Raw genomic sequence first — 20465 nt, 5'->3', positions numbered from 1 at the left:
TACATATATATTCCTAGAGAAAAAAGATTAAAATTATATGTATCGAAATGTTAACAATGGCTGTAGATGAGCAGTGGGATTGTGCATAAATTTTTATTCTCTTCTCTGTGTTATTCAAATTTTTCCAAATTGTCCACAAAGAACATATACTACTTTTAAAATTAGAACAAAATATAGAAAAAAGGATGGGTAGGAACAAACAAGTAGAAACAAGTCTAGCATAAAAGTAAAGTTCTCAAAGTATAAGCTTTATGAAGATGGTCATTAAAGTAGTTTGTTCAAAAATAAGAGGCAACAAATTGACAATAACAACTCAAAAGGTTTGATGGGAAGCCTGGGGGCAGCGAGTTGAAGACAGTGGTGATGGAATAATTTGGAAAAGGATAGTGAGAATAGCAGCACAATGGGAAGAATGTAATCAATGTCACTGAATTGTACATGTAAAAACTTCTGAAATGGTGTCACTTTGGCCATGTATATTTTCACCAAAAAAAAAGGTCCTCCAAGGTCAAGAAGGGAGAGTGTTGACATGTCATGGGGTTGTTAACCAATATCATAAAACAATATGTGTACTGACTATTTAATGAGAAACTATTTGTTCTGTAAACCTTCATCTAAAGTACAATAAAAAAAGAAAAAAATAAGAGGCAACATGGTTCTGTTCTTGTTGTTGTGTGCCGTCGAGTCGATTCCGACTCATAGTGACCCTATAGGACAAAGCAGAACTGCCCCATAGGGTTTCCAAAGAGTGGCTGGTAGATTTGAACCACCAGCATTTTGGTTAGCAGCCTGAGGTCTTAAACACTTCGCCACCAGGGCTCCGACATGGTTCTAGTATTTGAAAAGATACTGGGCTAAAAATCAAGTGAGCTGCATTCTAACTCCAATTTTAACTGTTTCATAATGAGCTCTTTAACAAAAGGAACCTTCTCTTGTTTATCTTTATAGCGCTAGTACCTAGCACTCTATACATTTAGTAGTTAATCCCTGTTAACGGCCCCACGTTTTAATTCCCTCATCAGTCAAAAGCAGAAAGCACTCCCTGCTCTATACTACATGGGTGTCATAAAGATGAAACGAGATTACTGGATGTGAAAGAACTTTTGGAAGTTAGACATGAAAAACTACTGAAGAAAGAACTAATAATGGATCAGAAACCAGGCTACCATACAGCTCAGAAACATCCCTTTGCTCCTCATTAATAAAGAAAAACATGCTAAACAAAACAGGCTGCACTGTATTCCACACTACTATATGCATTTCAGAATTGTTAAATTATACGTAAGAAGTGTGGATATATACTATCAATTATAGATTACGAACCCAGCAATAATTGTGTTGTAATCCTAATATAGAGACTACTCTATTAATCTAACCATAACCTTGCAATTTGATCCCTTCATGAAAAATTGCAATTTTTTTGAGACAGCTGGTTAGAATCAGTGAAATGAATAATAAATATATTCTGAGCCATGGAACAATTAACAGCCTGAATCCACCAATCACTGTGTGACTTTTAGCAAATCACTTAATCTCTTCAAGCTTCAGTTTTCTTACTTAAGTGTTGAGGAAATTAACTTGCTCACATGATCTTCAAAAAGCTCTAGGTCACTGTGTACATGTAAAAAATTTTGTGAATGTAAAAGATACCCCAACACTGAAGCAGTCTACAATTGCTGTTGTTATTAATACAAAGTTCTAACCACTTACGCCAAGCACAAGAACTTCTCCTGCCATTATATAGGAGTTAGGATGCTACATAGCCCTGGTAAGCAGCACCTTCCAGAAATCAGAGAACTAGTAGCCCAAGGTACCTACATTTGTGGAATAAATAATACCAATTCTACACAAATTCTTCCAAAATAGAAGAGAGGTAAACACAACCCATTTTATGAGACCAGCAGGTTAAAATTTTGCAAGGAACATATCTATTACATGCATTGTGCTAGTCACTATAGAAGGACACAAAATAAATGAAATGTGGTAAGCAAAATGAGAGCAGAGATTTTTTTTTAATCTGAAAAAAATGCAGAATAAAATTATTTCTTAAAAAAGAAACATGTCAGAAAGTATATGTTGAATAGATATCAAGAAAACATCCAGGATGTTTGTAGATAATCTATGACTAACATTTTAGGGTTACCTTTAACAGTAGTATCATAGGTATCACAACAGAAATGGCATTCATCCCAAGGGTAGGATGAGGGTTTACCAAGGACCAAATGTACATACCAGTGTTGCATAGCACAAAGAGAATGAATTTTTAAGCCAGCCAGGGCTGGATTTAAATCCTAGCTCCACCTAGCTGTGTGACATTGAGAGATTTCTTAAAACTCTCTGAGGCTAAATTTTCCCATCTGGAAAATGAAAGCAATAATTTATCAAACTTCACAAGGTTGCTATAACCATTAATTGTAATAACCTCATTTCATATGCATTTCTGATAAACTGCTAGTTGCTTCCTAAAACACTGTGTTAGGAAGGATTATGGAGCTATTTCCAAGCTCAGCTAGAAGAGTGGTGTGATCAATTAGTTACATCTGTCATAGGTACAGAGTCCCTGAGTGGCACAAACGGTTTGTGGTTGACTACTAACCTAAAGGTTGGTGGTTTGAACCCCCACCAGCAGCACTGGAGAAGAAAGACCCGGCAATCTGCTTCAGTAAAGATTATAGCCAAGCTGAAGAATAATACACATGGGTATAATTAAAAAAAAAAAAAAAAGATTATAGCCAAGCATAACAAAGTTTATTAAGAAAATGTTCTGCATACTACTTTGGTGAGCAGCGTCTGGGGTCTTAAAAGTCAGCAAGCAGCCATCTAAGATGCATCAATTGGTCCCAACCACCTGGAGTAAAGGAGAATGAAGAATACCAAAGACACAAGGAAAGTATCAGCCCAAGAGACAGAAGCGGCCACATACACCAGAGAATTCATCAGCCTAAGACCAGAAGAAGTGGACAGTACCCAGCTACCACCAATGACCGCCCTGACAGGGAACACAACAGAGAGTCCCAGATGGAACGGAGGAAGGGTGGGATGCAGAACTCAAATTCTAGCAAAAAGACCAGACTTAATGGTCTGACTGAGACTACAGGAACCAGAGACAGCATGGCCCCTGGACTCTCTGTCAACCCAGAACTAAAACAATTCCCGAGGCCAACGCTTCAAACAAAGATTGGACTGGACTACACGACATAAAATGATACTTGAGAAGACTGTGCTTCTTAGCTCAAGTAGATGCATGAGACTAAATGGGCAGCTTCTGTCCGGAGGTGAGATGAGAAGGCAGAGAGGGTTAGGAGCTGGTTGAATGGACGTGGGAAATCAGGGGTGGAAAGGAGGAGTGTGCTGTCACAGTACAGGGAGAGCAATTAGGGTCACAAAACAATGTATGTACAAATTTTTGTTATGAGAGACTAACTTGAATTGTAAACTTTCACATAAACAATAAAAGCCAAGAAAACCCTATAGAGCAGTTCTACTCTATAACATATGGGGTTGCCATGAGTCAGAATCAACTTGATGGCAACAGGTTTGGGTTCTGTTTCTGTTTTTTATTTTTTTGTTGTTATCGTTTGGGGTCATAGATACAGCAAAGGTGAGGAATGGATGGCAGTATATGTAACGCAGGCATATGTTATTCCTATACTCAGTAAACAGTAATTCTTCTTATTCCTAGAATAACCCAATGCTCCTAGTCAAAAGAAAGTTGCTTAATAAGTGTGTTCCTTTTCTTTTCTTTTTTTAAATTGTGCTTTAGATGAAGGTTTACAGAGTAAATTAGTTTCTCATTCAACAATTAACACACATATTGTTTTGTGACATTGGCTGCCAACCCCACGACGTGTCAACACTCTCCTCTCCTCAATCTTGGGTCTCCCACTTCCATTCGTACAGCTTTCCTATCCCTTCCTGTTTTCTTGTTCTTGCCCCTGGGCTGGTGTGTCCATTTAGTCTCGTATATGTGGCTGAGCTACGTGTATTACTGTTTGTTTTAGGGACCTGTCTAACCTTTGGCTGAAGGGTGAACCTCAGGAGTGACTTCAGTACTGAGTTTAAAGGGTGTCTGGGGGCCATACTCTCAGGATTTGTCCAGTCTCTTGTCAGATGGGTAAGTCTGGTTTTTTTTTGTTAGAATTTTGTTCTACATTTTTCTCTGGCTCTGTCCAGGATCCTCTATTGTGATCCCTGTTGTTCCTTATTTTCAACTTAATTTTCAGATACTAAAGGGAAAAATACAGTAGGACAGAGAAGCAGCAGAATGCTATGAGAAAGCATATCCTTTCCTACCGGAGGCAGGGGGTGGGGGGGAGATCCTCTTAAATTATTAGCATCTTAGGGTGTCATGAGTTTCTTCAGTTAACGGTATTTTTTAAACTTGCTGACGACTCCAATTTTTATAACTAAGTTAACAATCAGAAAGGTTCTCTCTTTATGATAGGAAATGTAGTCAGAAGAATCAACAGAAAGGTTAGATAGGTTAATTTGGACACAACAACTACTTGTAAACCCCAGTCTAAAAATTACCTGCTGACCCAAGTATTTCAGCCCATCCAAACAGACTTTCCATTCAATCAACAGCTGGTAGACGTCCTCCTTTCCACCCCATATCCTCACCACGAAACAAGACACAGACGTATCAAGACGGTCTGGCATTATTCCAAAATCGAGACTCCGCCACGTTGGATTCTGTTAACAGAAATGAAAAGATAATTTAGAAAGACTCTAACTTGTTTACAGTTATTTCAATTAGACTGTAAATCACTTCTTTATAAAAACCAAAAGACCTCATCTATATATTAAATTGTAAACTTAAGTGAACCAAGAAGATATTCCAATTAACACAAAGGGAATAATAATGGTACTGTTGAACGTCTCTGCTTATTTATTATAGTCATTAGAAAGAGTGTATATATTCCAATCTTTAACTGATATGGTTTCATATGGTAAGCCACTCATATTCAACACATACTCCACGATTATTAAGAGCCAACAGGTAGACACTGCCCTCAGAGAGCCTCCAACTTATTACTGAATTTAAACCTCTATTCAAATAATTGCATTGTTTCATGAAAAGTTAAATAACAGAATTATGCAAAAGGTTACAGAGTAGCACAGAAATGGGGACAATATCACAGAGGCTGTGACAAGCAGGATTTCATCAGATTAAAATAAGGAATTCCCGGCAAAGGAAACTCTGTATACAAGCTGGAAAGAGGTAGAAAGGACTAAACTGAAGAATCTTATATGCCTTGCCAAGGAGCCAGTGTACAAGATGTGAGGCTACTGAAGTATTTTAAGTTAAGAATCACCAGGTCAGTTTTAAGATTTGAAAGATTATTTTTCATTAAGAGAATCATCTAGATAGTTAAAACACTCTCTGAAAAGTCAACATGTTATGGGGCTTTAATAACACCAATAAAAATGAACTACAGTGCATCAATTACTCACTTTTACTTATTTCCCCTATATGAAACGTTAGTGCTTTCATTGCTAAATATAAACAGATAATCTTATTAAATTCGCAGTTTCCATATATATAAATCAGTAAATCAAAGGATCCTCATATAAGGTAACTGTTCTTGGCTTTTGGCAGTTCTTTTCCTGACTGAAGGAGGACAGCATAGCGTCTGTTTTTCTTTTAGGGGACACTGAAGCTTGTTATTTGTGTGTATTTTTGTGGATTTGGTTGTTGACGTTTTGCGGGGAGGAGGCATGGGTGACTTCCAGTTTCACAGCACTTACCACTGATTTATCTTTTCCATTTATGTGTTGATATTTTTATTGTCTGATTTCATTCCACTAAAATAAAAGATCTGACAGAGTAAGAACATTACCTGAATTATTTACCGCTAGGTTCCCAAAGCTTGAAAAGTTATCTGGTGTGTGCTTAGTAAGTATGTGCTGAATGAGTGAAAGAATGTTCAATTAACTGATACGGGTGTCTGAGGACACTGGAAGATCAATAAACAGCACAATGATAACAGTAAGCACATTAATGTAATCCGTTTTATACTGGATCCTAAAAAACTAAATTCCAGCCATCCAAGACTTTCAATTTAAGATCAACAGAATTCCATTTTATGTGACATACAGTCTCTATCCCACCATAATTTTTTAGCAGCCCTGCTATATAGCGGCAGAATTTCATTCAAATATGAAGATGAACATTAAGGTCTAGGAATAGCCATGCAGTTTTGAACTACAAGAAGTTCTTCAGGATGAAAGGAAATGACACCAGACAGAAAGCTGGATCTACAAGAAGGAATAAAGAGCCTTGGCAATGGTAAACATGTGAGTAAATATAAAACAATAGATTTTTTTTCTTCTCATACTTTCTTTATATGACATATGACTATTTAAAGCAAAAATTCTAACTGTATAGAGGGGTTTATAACATACAGAGATAACATATATGAAAGCAACAGCACAAATGACAATAGGTGGGTAACTGGAACTATACTGTTGCAAGGTTCTTACATTTTACATGAAGTGGTACAATACTAACTAACTAGACTGTGATGAGTTAAGAACATATATTATAAACTCTAGAGCAATGACTAAAAATTTAATGCAAAGAGATACACAGCTAAAAAGCCAAGGAGAGAATTTAAAATGGAATAAATATATATGTATATATGATGATTACATTTAAATAAACTTCTATAAAACACAAAACTAATCTACAGTGAAAAAAAAACGTTAGGGGCAGAGGTTGACTGGAAAAGAGCACAAAGGAACTTCCTGGAATGATGGAAAATATTATCTTAATAGTGATCAAGACAATCAGACAGTAAGTGATGTATGCATTTGTCAAAACTTAGCAAATTTTACACTTAACAGCTATGCATTTCAGTGTACATAACTTTTACTTTTAAAACACCTGTAAATACATATTTAACTCTAGCGTGTAGGTTTGTGCAATGGTATGCATTAGAAACTCTAAAACTACTTTCTGTGTATTCTAAGCATGAGTAAATGAGAAAATAATTTGAGGATAATGGAAGCCAGGTTTTTTATTACTGGAGAAGGGAGTTATAAATGGACTGAAAGTTCAGTTGAACTGAAATTGGAGATATTGGTACAAACGTGTGGTTCTAGATAGATGGAGATGGAAAGAACAGAAATAAATATACAGACAAATACAGGTGTGCATACATATGTATGTGTATGTACATATGTGTATTTCCTAGTTCAGTCCACTAAGGAAGGCTAGAAGTAATGAGCACACTGATAACAATGAATACAACTATCACCAGATCTTGGTTTCTATTTAACATTCTCACTAAAAGCAACCAAGGTTCCTTGAGGAAATGGTTGATTCCAAGGCTAGGGCAGGGAAAATACAAGATGATTCTGGAATATCTTGTGCTGGAAAGTAAAGAAGTGCTCAAATATAATGGTTTTTTTTTTATCAAAAGGACATAGGAACCAACTTACAGGGCTCTCACTAACCAAATGTGGGATAATTAAAACATCAAAATAAATAATAGTTATGGATTATAACCCACTCAGTAAAATAAGAATCTATGAGTCTGTAATGCTATAGTTAACAATTAACTGATTAAATGTTTCTTAAGTCTTAATTAATTATTACATGCGGAATAAAGGAAGGTTAAGGTGCCAACTAATATAAAAGGAATGATGGGAGTTAGAAAATCATCAACGGATACTAAAACGAGTGAGCAAGCATTTGATGAGGTGCAGGATATAAACAAAGTCTTAAAGCATCTCTCCCCAAATTACTTATTAATTATAAAGGGAAAAATAGTAACTTTAAAGCATCACCTTAATCAAGTGACAAAAGTTAGCATCACCAATATTGGGACAAACCAACATCATGTGCCTCATAATACAAAGCACTGAAAAGGACACAACATCACTTTGATGGTCTTCCTGCCACAAACGTACAACCTGAACGTAATCATAAGGAAACATCAGACAACCAAATAGAGGGACATTCTACAAAATAACTGGCCTGTAGAGTTTAACAATGCCAAAGTCAAGACACACACACACAAAAAGGCTAAAGAATTGTTCCAGACTAAAGGAGAATAAAGAGACATGACAGCTAAAAACAAAGAGTGATTCTGGACTGGGTCCCGAAGAACTGACAGTAATTGAATAAGGACTGTAGATTAGATAATAGTATTGTATAGGTGTTACACTTCCTAACTTTGGTCATTTTCACGTGGTTATATAAGACACCAGGGCAGTGGTGGTTCAGTGGTAGAATTTTTGCATTCCACGTGGGAGACCTGGTTCCATTCCTAGCCAATGCATTTCAAACACAGCCACCACTGGTCTGTTTTGATGTTGCATGTTGCTGTGACGCTGAATAGGTTTCAGAAGAGCTTCCAGACTAAGACAAGCTAGGAAGAAAGGCCTGGCAATCTACTTCCAAAAATTAGCCAACGACAATCCCACAGATCACCAAAGAATATTGTTCGATATCATACTGGAAGATGACCTCCCCCACCCCAGTCAGAAGGCAAAAATGGACCCAAGCATGCCATCAATCATGGAAAAGACACAGAACCAGGCAGAGTTTTGTTCTATCGCACATGGAGCCACCATGAGTCGGAACCAACTCAAGGGCAACTAACAACAATGTTTAAGAAATGGGAGGGGAGGGAGACCAAAACATGTGATAAGGATATAAGAAACTCAAACAACATTTCACATAACTGGAATCCAACAGACCAGCCACTTTTTTTTCCTGGTCTTCAAATTACATCACATGAAAAGGTACCCATTTACTCTTCTATGTGTCATGTCACTCCTCAACAAAAGCTCACATGCTCTAGAATATGAAGTAGTATAATCTTGAATTCTCATTATCAGAGTGGCAAAGCACGAGAAGTATGAAGTAATCACCCTTTTTCAAAATGAAAAAAGGAAAGACTTGGTAAATGTATCTGAAGGGTCACACTGCATGGGGGGGAGGGGAGGTGGGAGATGCTTTTTGCTGCTGTATTAAATATTTTTAAATACTTCACTTTAACAAATCAAAAGCCTTTGGAGAGAAGGGTGGACTTTTGAAGTTATTTCATGTGATTTGATTAGGTGACCTGGATTCCCCTCCTAAATCAATACAACATTAATATAGTAGAGCTATTGTCAATCTTCTCATTACAAAGACTTTCCTTTATATTTTATAAAATACTACTAAAGGTGGCCAGACAATGAGCAGTAATTCCTGAGTTGGTACTGCCTGCCACATATCCAAAGTCTTTATTGCCCAAGAATTTTACTACAAAGTCCTAAATGGGTTTTATTTAATTTATATATACCAGCCCAACTTCTAGATGCATGAAATTATTCAAGTACTAACATCATCCAGAGACCTACATCATAGTCACTAAAACTACAGTGGCAGAATATCAGGATATTTACAACTATGGAAAGTTCATTGCCAGCTAACTATAAAGAGGGCCTAAAATTATTATTTTTTTACCGGAAAAATTTTTCTATAACACTGCTCAGTAACAAAAGCATGGTCACAAGAATCACAACTAAAAATTCATAAAAGCTGCTCCAACTTTCTCAAAACATACAAGATTTAACACTTAGGAACTACATACTGTTTCTATAAGTAGTAGTTATTCTTCAGCGCAATAAACTCTTTTCCCCTGTCTCATTCCCCCCTATTCATCCCTCATGTCTTAATTTAGGAATTACTTATTAGAAGGCTTTCCTAGCCCCACCCCCTCAAAACTGAGATAAATACACTCCTATATGTCTTCACAGCATACTGTCCTTCTTCCTTGGTACTATAATTACATATGTACTTATCTCAGTCTCCCTCCAAATCACATAGTTGACCAGACAGACGTTGGAAAACCCTAAAGATGATGAAGTTTAACACTGGATAACATAATCTGGCATAAGCAAGAGAAGCCAACACCCTACTCACATACATACCCATACAGATTAAATGTTAATTCATTCGGTCACAATTCAACTGAAACATAAAAGTGATCTGAGAATCACTCAGGCTAGTAACTCATAGAAAGTATTTGTACTGTTCAGTCAGTTTTTTCCCAGAGATTTAAAAACAGCTCAGCCAGTCACAATTCCAACAGACGCTTATGGTTCTGATAAATTATATCACATGCTTTCCCTAAAAATACGTGCTCTAGAACTTTGTTTATTCAATTATAAGGTCCATCACCAGCCTCTACTAGACCTCTGTTGTTGTTGTTGTTAGTTGCTGTCGCATCGATTCCGACTCATGGCGACCCCATCCGTGCAGAGTAGAACCGCTCTATAGGGTTTTCAAGACTGTGGCCTTTTGGAAGCAGATTGCCAGGCCTGTCTTCTTCTCAGGCTCCTCTGGGTGGGTTCGAACCACCAACCTTTCAGCCGTTAATCAAGCGCTTAACCATTCGCACAAGCAAGGGACACCTACTAGTCCACCCCTGCCATATACTCCGTTATTTTGCTTTATTTTACTCCATTACACTTATCAGCTAACATATTCCCACTTATCATCAATCCTAACATGCACTTTTCTTCACATTGTAAGATGAATTCTGATTTTAGAAATGTTAGAATCAATGAAGCCCCACAATTTTTAACCACCAGGTGGCAGCCATCAGGTGCCACAGTCCATATATACACAACCTTAAAAACAGCTATTATTAATGACTTATTTTGAATTATACACACTGTTAAGTTTCAGTGCAATTAAAAATATCTTTCATGATTTATATAGAAATGTTTAAAATCCTGCATATGGGATCTATCAAAACTAAAAAAGATTTAAAAAAAAATCAAATGTTAGCAAGAATGTAGAGTAACCAGAACTCTCATACACTGCTGGTGGAAGTGTAAATGAAACAATCATTTTGGAAAACTGGCAGTATATGCTAAAGCTGATCATATGCATATTCCAGTAATTCCACTCCTGGGTATACACTCAACTGAAATGCATACGTATGTTCACCAAAAGACATGTACAAGAACGTTCATAGCAGCACTAGTCATAACAGCCCAAAACTAGAAACTATCCATATGCTCATCAACAGGAGAATGGACAAATTCTGGCATAGTCACATTATGGAATATTACAGCATAAGCAAACTACAAATAACACCCCAGAATATGAATAAACTGCACAACATAAAGTTGAAAGTTTGATCAGACAGAAGTGTGTGTACTATATGATTCCATGTCTATAAAGTTCAAAAACAGGTAAAATTAATCTATGGTGCTAAAATCAGGAGATTAATAGTGACTGAAGAGAACACAAGGAGGCTTCTGGGAGTGGAAAATATATTATTTCTTGATGTGGTGTGGTTTTCAATTTGTGAAAATTCATCAACTTATATATACTTATAGTATATAGTATATGCTTATATACTGTAAACTCTTCTGTATGCATGTTAAACTTCAATAAAAAGTATTAAGTTTTTATGTAAGCAGAAAGACACAGAAACAGAGCAGTGAAGCATAAATTTGGTATTAGAGAAACAAATTTGTCAATAGAGAAATGATCTCATCTGACTTCATTAAAGGACTTAAGGAGATGCCCACAAATTGATGAAGCTGATTTATATTTTATTGCTGAGATATGTACAAAAGAATCACCTATCATAAGTTAAGCAATGAACCTAAAGGCAGGAAAGACTGTTAATACCTTAGAATGGATGAAAGAAATCTCAGAGTAATAAGAAGCTAGTAAGAGTCAATCACAACTCACACAGGACTATTGCTAAGGCCCTGTGTTTCCGTTTAATTGGAAGTGTTTATTTTCTCTTGGTGAATATAAAATAATAGTGAGTCTTAGAACAGACATCTTAGAGTCGATGAAATACTGTATATATATTTTCTTGTTTGTTTGCCAGATACAAGCAAAGCACAACACAACACCTATGGAGATTATAAAGGGAAGCACTTAAGGACCCTGCTGTATAAGTTTCATATTTATATATACAAAAAAAAAAAAACCCTCGTTGCCATCGAGTCGATTACAACTCATAGCAACCCTACAGGACAGGGTAGAACTGCCCCATAGGGTTTCCAAGGAGCAGCTACTGGATTCGAACTGCCGACCTTTTGGATAGCAGCCGCGTGCTTAACCACAGCACCACCAGGGCTCCATATATATAGAGACAGAGAGAGAGAAAGAGAGGCGCTAAAACATTCATTTAAACAACTACCATAATGATTTAGAATGATACTAGTAGTATAAGAAAAGTACAAAGTATAAAAAATAAAAACAGGAAAAAAGGAGAAATTTATTCCTGCTAATGACTGTATGGAAGTTTTTCAGAAGCATCAAGAAATGTGCTGTCCAATACGATATACACTAGCCACATGTGACTATTTAAATTTAAATGAATTAAGGTAACGTGCTGTCTCTAAGGATGCTTGATCCTGTGGTGCCCAATGACCATTAATATGAACCAGTCACAATGATTTAGCAAAAAGCTAAGAAACAAGAGTTCCCTCAAAAAGAATAAATGAAGTTTACAGAACCTATATTAAGACAAAAGAAACAAAAACAATCCTTGCCAAATATATCATAATCTCAAAAAACACCCTTAAAAGGAAACATCAATGAAACAACACTTATCAAACAAGTAACAGACAGAAGTAGTACATTGGGAGCTAGGGGGACATAAAGATATTTAGGCAGTCTCTGACTTCCAGGAGCTTTCATCTACTTGGGGAGATAAAATGTTCATGAACAATTACAATGCAAGCAAATGTTATACTAGTATACTTAGGAAACAATTACACTATGAACTCTGAGTTGAAAGGACTTTGGAGGTCTCTTAGTCCAGTCTTCTCCCTTGTCAGGAATCCACTCTACAACATCCTTACAAAACATTACTCTGCTAAGTGCACCAGGGATGAAGGTGCCACAACCTCACAAACAGTTCAGAAGCAACTGAAGAAACGCGCCAAAAGGAGCTGAAGGTAGAAATTAACAAATTCAGAGCAATGACAATTAGAAATATGGAAGTCAAAGGAGGGGACAGGAAAGCTGGTAATAGGGAACTCAAGGTCGAGAAGGGAGAGTGTGAACATGTCGTGGAGTTGGTAACCAATGTCACAAAACAATATGTGTACTAATTGTTTAACGAGAAGCTAATTTGTTCTGTAAACCTCCATCTAAAGTACAATTAAAAAAAGAAATACGGAAGTCAAACGAATATCAAGTAAATACTAATAGTATAGAACCATACACTAAAGTACTACTATGGCATACAGCCCATTATGACACAAACCCAGGGAAAAAAGCAACAGTGTGTCATAAAACCATCCCCCAACTAGAGGTCTAACTATGGAAAACGGAGTGGAATAAATTAAGGCAAAATTTTACTCTCTCTAGCCCCTAACACTGCTAGCTCTCACCTGTCTGTAGGTGACTTCTGTTTCCACCTGAGCCAGCAAAGGAGGAGAAACTAACATTTACTAACATTCAGTAGCTACCATGTGTCAGCACAGTGCTACGCATTTCTCATGTATCATTTAATGTATGTACAACCAGGTCTTTACTGCTGACTGGACCTCCCCAGAGGAACCTGTTGTATCTATTATGATATTTTAGAGACATTTAGAAGACAGCCTGACAAGGAGGAAAAAGTGTTAGAGACTTGAAGATAGAAGATCTAGTCTAGATTTCTGGTCCTGCAGTTGCGTGACTCTGGGAAAATCTCTGGATCTCTCTGAGCATCAGTTTCTTAAGTATCTGCCCTGTCTACCTCCCAAGTTGTTGTAAGGATCAAAATGGGATAACTTATGTAAAAGGAGTCTGTAAACATCACACATCATTGATATCCACTCATTCATTTAACAGGCATTTACTGAGCGTTTATACTACTCTAGGTTCTAAGGTTACAGTGGCGAACAATACTGGCAGGTGCCTGCTCTCGTGGAACTTACATTCTAGAAGGTGAGAGACAGACAATAAACACAAGTCAGCCAGAGTTTCCAACAGTGATGAATGCTCTAAAGAAAGTAAAACACGAATGATGTGAAAAAGAAGGGAGTAGGGGAAAGAAAGCTACTTTAGATGGAACAGTCATAAAAGGCCTCGCTGAAGTGATATAGCTGAGACCTCAAAGAACTCCTCAGCCAAGGGCAGCACTAAGAAACAGGTGTTCTAGGCATAAGGAACAAGACAAGCTTGGTGTGTCTGAAGCACTGAAAGAAGAAAATATGCCTGGAACACAATGAATGAGAAAAAGTATGTTAGGAGATAAGGTTGAAAAAGTAGACTGAGGACAAATACAGTATAGTTTTAGACTATGAAAAGGATATTATCATTACCATAAAGCCCCTCTTTTCTTCAACGTGGCCGGAGAAATTGACTCATTTATGCAAATATCTAGTGTACATGTTATCAGAAGTAAGACATTACAAGCTTTCTAACTGAGCAATGCCATCACCAAGAAACAAGTGGAAAGACTCTAGATATGAAATTCTTAAAAACTAATCTAAACAAAGACATCATTTGTTATGATATCTGGCAAGTCAAATAGTCAGAAACTTCTTTATAGTGAATAGAAGTGACAGAATTATTTGAGTTGAAAAAACAACTTCTCAGCAAAAAAAAAAAATCAGTTCATTCAACAAATATTTATCAAGAACCTACTATGTGGCAGTCATGTTCTAAGCACTAGAGATACAGCAATGAACAAATCAATAATTATTTAAGAAAAAATTTTAAGATTTAACTATAGAAGTATCATAATACCAAAACAGAACCTCAACTTATTTTACATCTCAGCATTTTCTGAAATAGGAGTTAAAAGGCTTAGTCATATGTACCTGTCAAAAAGCAAACTTACCAAGGAATTCTTAATCACTTCACTTCTATAAAATTCTGGAAAAGAAGAAAAAAAAAACAAAAACAGTAAGTGATATGGAAAAAAATAAGCTCATGAACTTCTTTCCTGTAAAATTTTTAACATATGTTCCATTAAAATATTTAAAACATTTTCAAGGGATCTATTCTCTCTTTATTCTTATCAGCAAAATAGAAATATTAAAAATAAGATTAAAAATTAAATAAAAGCATTTTAAAGGGAAAAAGCATCAGTAAAGAAAGGTCAACACCTTTTTAAGATTTAATTTAGTGATTATTACCCTACTGGCTCCTTTTATCCCAGATTCTAATTTGAGCCTTTAAAAACTCAGATTTTCTTCTTCTCTTCCCACCCCTGCTCTCCACAAGTGATTCCATATGCTCTGTTTTTCTCAAATGCCTCTAATGATTATCCATGGCAGTACTATGGAATGAATACTAATCTAGCAACCAGGTGACCTAACTTCTAAGCTCTGTCATTAACATGCTGTCTCTAATTTCCTTGGGCCCATTTCTTCATTAGACAACTTAGGGAGTCAGACTAATAATCAAAGGTCATCTGTAAGCATTAAAGTTTTGTGATTCTATAAACCCCTCCATATCTGTCAGCAAATGTTACAAAACCCAAAGCCCCAGTCAAAAGACAGAAATATGTCAGAGGTTCAGATGGACACTCCCACCATTATCCAACTCTCCAACATTCCCTCTGCTGACTCTGCCCAATTCATCGCCATGCTGCTTTGTCACTGCGGTCTACAACGGCCCTTGTATCCTTATGTTGCTATAAGCCAGTATCTCCCAGGTGTGATGCACATACCACTGGTACCTGAGATGACTTTAGGTGATACATGGACAATCTTTACTTTTTTCTACTATTCTGAATGTATGTCTCACATATCTAACCCATAATCGTAAGTTCCATAAGGGCACTGGCATTTGTTTTGTACAACTGCTGCTTCCTCAGAGCCTAAAACCGTTCCTGTCACAGGGCAGATATACAATAAATATTTTTTTTTATTGAATGAACAATTTCAAAGATTATGCTTAAGCCGACAAATTTTAAAGTAATCAACTCAAAGAAAAATATTATGTATGTAACAGTATAGATGGCACTCAAAGTGTCCACTAATGACTGAAGCTAGGGAATCTTCATAAAAGTCTTATGGGCGAGGTGTTCTGATTAAAGCACTTCTTGACAAGCATATCATCTACATTGCTTTATTCTTGGCTTCCTTAAAAAAAAAATGATATAATCATTCTATGCTGTGGAGAGACAATCACAATACATTAAGTGAAGAAAGCAGGTTCTAAGAGAGGATTTACAACAGGATCCCAATTTTTGTAAGAAAATTAACAATGTTTATCCAGGTGGTAGGATTAAGCTGCTTACTTTTATTTTTTTGCTGGGCAGTTTTTTAAATTTTCTATTATAAAGTTATTTTAAAATACAAAAAAGGATAAACCTAATTTTTAAAAAGAATCTCCTACTGATGAACCTTTAAGTATTTCAACAACATTATTTGGGGTTATTTCAAATAATGTCTTAGGATGTGTGTGTGCGCGCGCGCGCGCATGCGCGTGCGTGTATGTGTATCCTAAGACATCTGAATCTACAGGCTATAGAAAAACTGCAAGAACAAGGTACAAACACAGTTTGATTTTGATAGATATTATCAAACTGTTCTGTAAAAACAACGTATTAATTTACAATCCTACTTACAAAAATGCCTGTTTTCTAACACTAGGCAACACTAAGTATTATTATTTTCATTTTTCCCCCAATGGTTAACCAATTATTCCAACCATTAACTGACTATATAAATGTGTGTGTGTATTATGTATGTGTATGTATATCTTCTAACATACATGCATCATATATATTTTTTCAGAAATGGCAGAGGGGCAGGCAGCATTTCATTCCATCATGAGTCGGGAGCCAATGTGACAGCAGCTAGCAACAACAACAAAAAGACTTAAAAACTGATTGTTTTATTACAAGGCACTGTCACTATATATTTAACATGTTTTTGTATTGTTTGAATTTATTATAGTAAGTATGTATTACTTTTTAAATCAGGAGAAAAAATAATATTCTTTTTTTCTTTTGAAAGAGAGAATTCCTTAGCTTAACCTGCAAAGCATCAAAGTTAAACAGTTCCCAAAACAGGTATCTCCAGCTGGAAGATGATGAATAGTATCGATATTTCTTCTAAAACTTTGTTGACCGACTATGTGAATAAATAAAACTAACAATTCACCTTTTCCATTAGTCCCTCAAAACGAACTTGCTAATTAAAATGAAGGGAGGTCAACAAATACAAGCCAACAAATTTGGAAAGAAATCATCCAATATGAGGTAATTTCTGACACACTAAACTTGGGCCTACACTGTCTATCATTCTATTAAACAATATTGTTAATGAAATTAGCAGCATGGTGCAAACAGAAGAATACTGAACTCAGAGTCAAAACACAGCTCTAGTTACCAATGCACCATGTATAAACTTTGTGACCCTGAACAAGTCAATTAAGCCTTTTGGGCCATAGTTTTCTTCACCTTTCAAAGGAGAATGAAACCTGGAAAACAGGGTTGTTGTGACACTCAAATGAAATACAGTAAATTAAAAACACTTTATAAATTTAATTTTTATTACTTCATTTTTATTAATTTTTATTAATTCAATTTGAGCAAAATCATTTGACAAGTAAATTTTCAAAGATATCATCGACAACCACCTTCTACCTGAAAGGGTCCATTAGATAAAAATGCTTCTCCATCGATTCATGCTAAAATCTAAAGAAACAAAGCAATCAGAGATTGCAGAGCATGGTTTCAACAGCATGTTCTGGCTGTTATGCACATTCAACAAATATTTTTCTTTAGTACATCAACTTTACTCATAAATAGCAAAAATACAAATTTAAACTTTACTACAAAACTATTTTTCACCTATCAGATTGGTAAAAATTCAAATGCTTAACAGCACAGTCTGTTAGTCAAGGTGCAGGAGGAAAAAGGTGCCAATATATATGAAGCGAGAATATAAACTAAAACAAGCCCAATGGAGAACAATTTTGCAATATTTATCAAAATTAAAAATACCTACACTCTTTGACTCAGTAATTTCACTTCTTGGAATTTAGCTTATAGCTATACTAGCATTCATATAAAATAATATACGTACTTATAAAGTTACTCAATGTAGTACTGTGTGTAATAACAAAAGACTGGAACCATCTAAATGCCCACCAATAGGAGCTGGCTAAATAAATTCTGGTACATCTATTTGATAGAAATCTATGCAGGAAAAAAAATAGTACAAAAGAAGCTCTTTATGAGCCAACATGGAAAAATCTTCAAGGTAAATTCATTGAGAAACGCAAGGTACAGAAATAGGTAGGTAAGTAGGTGGGTGGGTGGGTAGGTGGGCAGACAGGCAGACAAATAGATATAGTACGGCATTTTCTCTGTAAAAAGTAGAAGGAGGAAGGAATAAAAACCATAAGAATACTTCTATTTTTACTTGTATTTGCATAAAGCATCTCAGGAAAGATGAATAACAGTGGTATCAGGGTGGGATACAAAACTATGGAGATGCAAGACAGGTAAAAGGAAGGTTGTGATATAAACTTTTACACACACACACACATTTTAACGATGCACTGCATTATCTATTCAAAAAGTTGAAAAGGAAAATAAAGAAATATTTGAGGGCCTAGTATATGCCAAGCATTGTTCCAGGTTATTAGGGCTAGAACAGTGAACAAAACTGACTTAAAAATTTCTGTCCTGCCTTCCGGCAAAATGGCGGTCTAGGCAGAAGCATCACGCCGTCCCTCCACAGCAAAGATCCGAACAACTAAGCCAAACAGAGAAAACAACAATCCTGAAACCCTAAAAAATCAAATGAAGAGATGAAGAACTCAGCCAAGCACCAAATGGAGTGAGAAAACTGACAGAGAATGGAGAGCGAGGAGAGATTCATGCAGAGGTCCCCTACCAGCTAACACAGGACGGACCCGCCATCTTGGACTCCTATCGGAGACCAGCAAACGGGGTACAAGAAAGCAGCTTCACGGAGCTTCCAGCAAGAGACAAAACAACCAGTAATTTGCAATATACACTTTCCTACCACCCACCCTTTATCATCCTGACTCGGCGTCCTCTGCTTCCCGCGGCCAAAATCTCTTCTCCAGGAAGCACCAGCTGCCTGGATTCCACACACCTGAACGGGCCAGCTCTCTGAGTGTCATTTGTTGGATGCTGGTGTTGCTTTTTTCCACTTGTTTTGATTTCTTCCTTACCTCTCACCACCTCCCCCTCCTTTCACTCAAATACCTGGTTCCGTGCACAATCTTTGCTTCTTCCTGAGGGGCTGCAGAGCTCCGGTAATTTGTGATATACACTTTCCCACTCCCTACCCTTCTTCACCCACACTCGGCCCCCTCTGCTTCCCGTGGACACAGTCTCTTGTCTGAGAGACACTGGCTGCTTGGATTCCACCAGCCCGCACTAGCTGGCTCTCTGAGTGCCATTTGTTGGCTGCTGGTGTTGCTTTTTCTTCTGCTTCTTTTGATTTCTTCCTTACCTCACCACCTCCCCCTCCTTTCGCTCAAATACCTGGCTCCGTGCGCCATCTTTGCTTCTTCCTGAGGGGCTGTGGAGCTCCGTTGGAGTGTGGAGCTGCTCCCGGTCTGGGCTGCCGCACTGGTGGGATCCAGGGGCTTTTGATCATTTGTTTGTTTTCAATTGTTTGTTTGTTTTCTTTCCTTTTTTGAGTTTGGAGCCCTTTCTGGCCAGGCGGTGCTGTGTGGAAAGGAGACTACGCCCTTGGCTTGCATAAACGTGCAGAGGGATCCCTGACAGCATTTTTTTCGTTAGTTTTTTTTTTCCCCTTTTTTTTTTTTCTGTTTTTTGGGGGGCTTTTCCTGTTCTTTTTTTCTTTAATTTGTTTTCTTTTCCCTCTTTTTCCCTTTCTGTCTTTCTTCATTACTCAGTTTCTCGTCTCTCTATAAATTCCTTCACTTTCTACTACCTGAATACTTGGTGTTGTATACCTCTACAACATTGGCCAGGCTGTACTGGAACACCTGAGAGCAACTTCCCCATACCTCATAGCTGCAACGGTGGGATCCCTGGGAACTTTCCTGTTCTTTTCCCTTTCCGATTTTTATTTATTCATTCTTTTCTTTTTTTTCCTTCTTCTTCCGCTTTTTGTTTTTCTCCATTTCATAGTCTCTCATCTCTCCACTCCAGTGGCAAACTCCCCTAGCATTCTTTTTTGTTTATTTGTATGTTTTTGGCTCCTGTTCCTCTCTCTTCTCTCCCATATCCATCTTAGCGCCACACATAACAATCTCCCCGCTACATCCTGCCTACCTTCACCATGGGCCTAACATCACACCACCAAGCAGCACAGGCAAGGCCTACTGGAACCTGCCCTGCACTGATTACTCACCCGTCCTGGTGGGTGTGGTGAGTGCCACAGACAACCCATCCCAGAGACTCCTCTTCAGCTAGACCTGCCCTGAGGTACCATATCAGAGTGACTAACCCTGCCAACTGGAGAAGGAGGCGAAAAGTATTGTGCCCACAGATGAGCAAACAACAAAGAACACACAGTCCGCCTGCTCAGACATA

At 37.1% G+C, this 20465-nt stretch overlaps 1 protein-coding gene across 1 annotated transcript in view; it reads right to left on the bottom strand.

The window, feature by feature from the left end:
- UVRAG (UV radiation resistance associated) overlaps positions 1 to 20465 on the bottom strand; it is a 363460-nt gene that overhangs the window by 303444 nt on the left and 39551 nt on the right. The window contains exons 3-4 of the mRNA XM_004381978.3: positions 14808 to 14842; positions 4531 to 4692 (exon numbers count right to left, since the gene is read on the bottom strand). Coding sequence (XP_004382035.1) covers positions 4531 to 4692; positions 14808 to 14842 — 197 coding nt within the window. The remainder of the gene's footprint in view (positions 1 to 4530; positions 4693 to 14807; positions 14843 to 20465) is intronic.

The sequence above is a fragment of the Trichechus manatus genome, unplaced genomic scaffold, assembly GCF_000243295.1.
Source record: "Trichechus manatus latirostris isolate Lorelei unplaced genomic scaffold, TriManLat1.0 scaffold00088, whole genome shotgun sequence".
Taxonomy (NCBI): Eukaryota; Metazoa; Chordata; class Mammalia; order Sirenia; family Trichechidae; genus Trichechus; species Trichechus manatus.
The sequence above is the reverse complement of the archived record's forward strand: the minus strand, read 5'-3'. Positions and strand labels throughout refer to the sequence as shown.